This window comes from Notothenia coriiceps, unplaced genomic scaffold (assembly GCF_000735185.1).
Source record: "Notothenia coriiceps isolate Sejong01 unplaced genomic scaffold, NC01 NC01_scaffold00006207, whole genome shotgun sequence".
NCBI lineage: Eukaryota > Metazoa > Chordata > Actinopteri > Perciformes > Nototheniidae > Notothenia > Notothenia coriiceps.
In genome coordinates, this window is record NW_011338908.1 from 1 (window position 1) to 3,316 (window position 3,316).

Here is a 3,316-nt window from a genome sequence, read left to right on the forward strand (position 1 = left end):
TTCCTTCCTTCCTTACTTCCTTACACCTACGTACTTCCTTCTTTCCTTCCTAACATACTAACTTAAGTACTTGCTTGGTTGCTTACTTACTGACTCACTTCCTTCCTTACGAACTTGCTTGTTCCTTCATTACTTCCTTATACTTACTTCTGTCTTTCCTTCCTTAATTACTTACACTTCCTCCCTTTCTGACTTACTGACTTGCATTCAATTCCTTGCTTCCTTTCTTCGTTCCTTGCTTGGTTGCTTACTTACTGACTAATTTCCTTCCTCCCTCCAGTTCCTACCCACTTACTTACTTACTAACTCACTTCCTTACTAACTTACTTACTTTCCCACTTAGTTACTAACCAACTAACTAACTAACATTATTCCTTCATTACTTCTTTTTGTATGTTCTTCCTTTCTTACTATCTTACTTGCTTACTCACATCCTTACCTAGCTATCTACCTACTTGTTCACTTGCGTCCTTCCTCACTGACTTATACTTCACACAGAAAGAGGGGAAGAAGGTAAAGGAAGGACTAGAGGGGTTTTAAACATTTTAAAACTGTCTCACCGTAGCTGAATCCTGCGGTGGACTGAGCCGCTTTATCCTGTTTCCCGACTGGACACCTCAACCTGGCAACTAGACCTGAAATAAAGACACATTTAAATAAGGAAATGTATGTACAGTCATCTTATATATTAGCCTACTAGCACAGACCTAGCATTGTCATTGTTAGGAAGTGAGCATGCTAACACTGACCTAGCATTGTCATTGTTAGGAAGTGAGCATGCTAACACTGACCTAGTATTGTCATTGTGAGCATGTTAGCCTGCTAGCATGGCTGTAAATGAGCTAGTACCTGCTGCATTGTGTTTGTGATACTCGATGAGGTCGGGGATGGAGCAGAATAAATGTTTCTCAGCCAGATAAAACTGCAGAGGCGATTCCTTTGTCTCCTTGATGTGGTAATGCTTTATAACTGCTCCTCCGTCCCTGAAACACACACAACAACAACAACAACAACAACCATTATATTAACAACAAGCTAGCACAGAATGGTAGTGACGCTAATGAGGAACATATTTGATTTTACATTACATTTAAGTGAACTTAATCCGGTTCTAATAGCAAAAAATATGTTACGTGTTAGATTTTTCATGTCCATTTTTGATCCAGGAATTGTTTTCCATTAATTTGCAGAAATTGTTTTGTGCAGACTTTTTACATCATTCTGCACACTGCATTAACGCTCAATAATGCATATCGATTAAGACCAGATGTTTATTATATGTATATGTAGTAAGTCTCAACGATCTAATAAAACATGCAAGGTAATATACGTTTTGTTTTTTTTAAAGGTCAAAATGGAAAGAAAAAAAATGTGGCAATTATTGATCTTGTATCGTGCATAACTTTAGTGGATCACAACATGTTATGTATAGAATTAATCTGCATATGGCCCGGCTCAAAACAAGATCAACATCTTCTATAAATGTCTTGTTTTTGAGGCACAAAATGAAGCCTACAAAAAACCAGGCGAGGATAATTTGAAGCCTGTTGCTACAGAAGCTAATGCATGAGAATGATCTATACAGTAGTGAGGTAGATCAGCTCCCCAAAGTCTGGTGGAAATATAAAATCAATCACAGGTATGTAACTAAGTTAGTGTAAGTGTTTACCCTGCAGATGTTTTGGCGTACAGAGAGACGGTGTAAGCTCCCGAAGTGCTGGAGTCTCTGACGATGAAAGCGCCTTCTTTATCCTGCAGGGGGCGACATAATGCATGTTGTGACTTAGTGATCACAACATCCTTTTGAACAAGTAATATGTAAAGATCTCCTCCAGCAACACTGAAAAGAATATAGCTATTTTTAAATGCAATGAAGTTAATGGTGTGTCAAAGAGGAACTCAAATGAGGCAGAAAATGGGAAGGAACGGTAAAATATATAGATATTTATTATTTTAGATTGGAAAGGGTGATATGGAAGTCAAGTAAGTTAGAAACTCACCTCCTTCCTCAGCAGCTCCTCGGCCTTATTCCTGTTGACTTGTTTACTGTACCACCTGCAACAACAACATCAATAAACTAACATTATGTACATGCACGTCTTCACAGAGATCTAGTACATTTGTGTGAAGAATATGCAACTCGTTGGTAGTTTGACATGCCCTACATCTTAAACCAATATTATTCTACCTGTAAAAGTGAGAAATGATTAACAAACTCACACAAAATGCACCAGGTTTCCGGATTTTCTCTCCGTTACATAGTTACTTGGGATGTAGCCTTCCTCTCTGTGTGTGTATACACACACACACACACACACACACACACACACACACACACACACACACACACACACACAGTTTCTCTCTCTGTGAGAAACTTCGCTCCACAGGGTTCAATCACAGAGTTTTGCACACACACACACACACACACACACACACACACACGAGGAATCAGGTTAGCATCTCGAAACAAACTGATAATCATGCATTCATGTGGAATAACTAAACAATTTTAAAGGAATGTTACATTTCAGCATTAAAAGGTGTAAAAACGACTATACTATGTTTCAGAGAAATTAGTCATTGTAATCAAGGTAATGGTGTATTTCATTGGATGCCCTATAACACGGATTTTAGGCAAAATTAAAAATACAATTCACAATTGAAACAAGTGTTAATACTTATTAGATTTTCTGACAAATGTATGTGGAAGAAAAAACGAATTTACCACTTAAATCTGTGAGAATTATAACCCTATTATATATATATATATATATATATATATATGTATCCCTGCTTTCTTTGTCTCAAACATATATTCATTTATAAACCTACAATAACGTTTCACTGTACACTTTTTAGATATTCAGCCAAATGTTGTAATTTGTGATTAATATGCAGTGTTATGCTGGAATTACCATATTTTTCTGGGTTTAATTGCAATTAATGTATGAAAATGATGCCAAAATGACTACATGAATACTTTGACAAGTTTTCACAAGATGGCAAGCAAAACAAGCTGCTTCGTCAACATTCAAAATAACAACTTCTAACTGCAATGGACGTCAACAAACGCCATCTTTTTTTCCATTGTTGTGACACAGTGCCCCCTGGTGGCAGATATTAGATCCACACTCACCCGTACTTGTTCCTCGCTCTGAACCAGTTCACGTCACATTTCTGCAGGACCACGTACTCGCCTCCTTTCTCCAGACTCAGGTCGTGGGGCTCCATCCCGGGGAAATCGTACAGCGCCACCACCACCGCCTCTTCCTCCTCATCCTCATCTTCGTCTTCATCATCTTCATCGTTCATA

The 3,316-nt window shown here is 38.0% G+C and overlaps 1 protein-coding gene across 1 annotated transcript; it reads right to left on the reverse strand.

Annotated features, from left to right (window-relative positions):
• Positions 1-552: 552 nt before the first annotated feature.
• On the reverse strand, positions 553-3,310 carry LOC104943558 (tyrosine-protein kinase Tec-like; the record flags this gene model as incomplete). Its single annotated transcript, XM_010769010.1, has 6 exons — positions 3,140-3,310; positions 2,221-2,286; positions 2,001-2,055; positions 1,670-1,752; positions 850-983; positions 553-635 (listed from the first exon to the last, which is right to left on the reverse strand). Coding segments are annotated over exons 1-6 (516 nt in total), but the record flags the coding sequence as incomplete, so codon positions are not given.
• Positions 3,311-3,316: the final 6 nt, after the last annotated feature.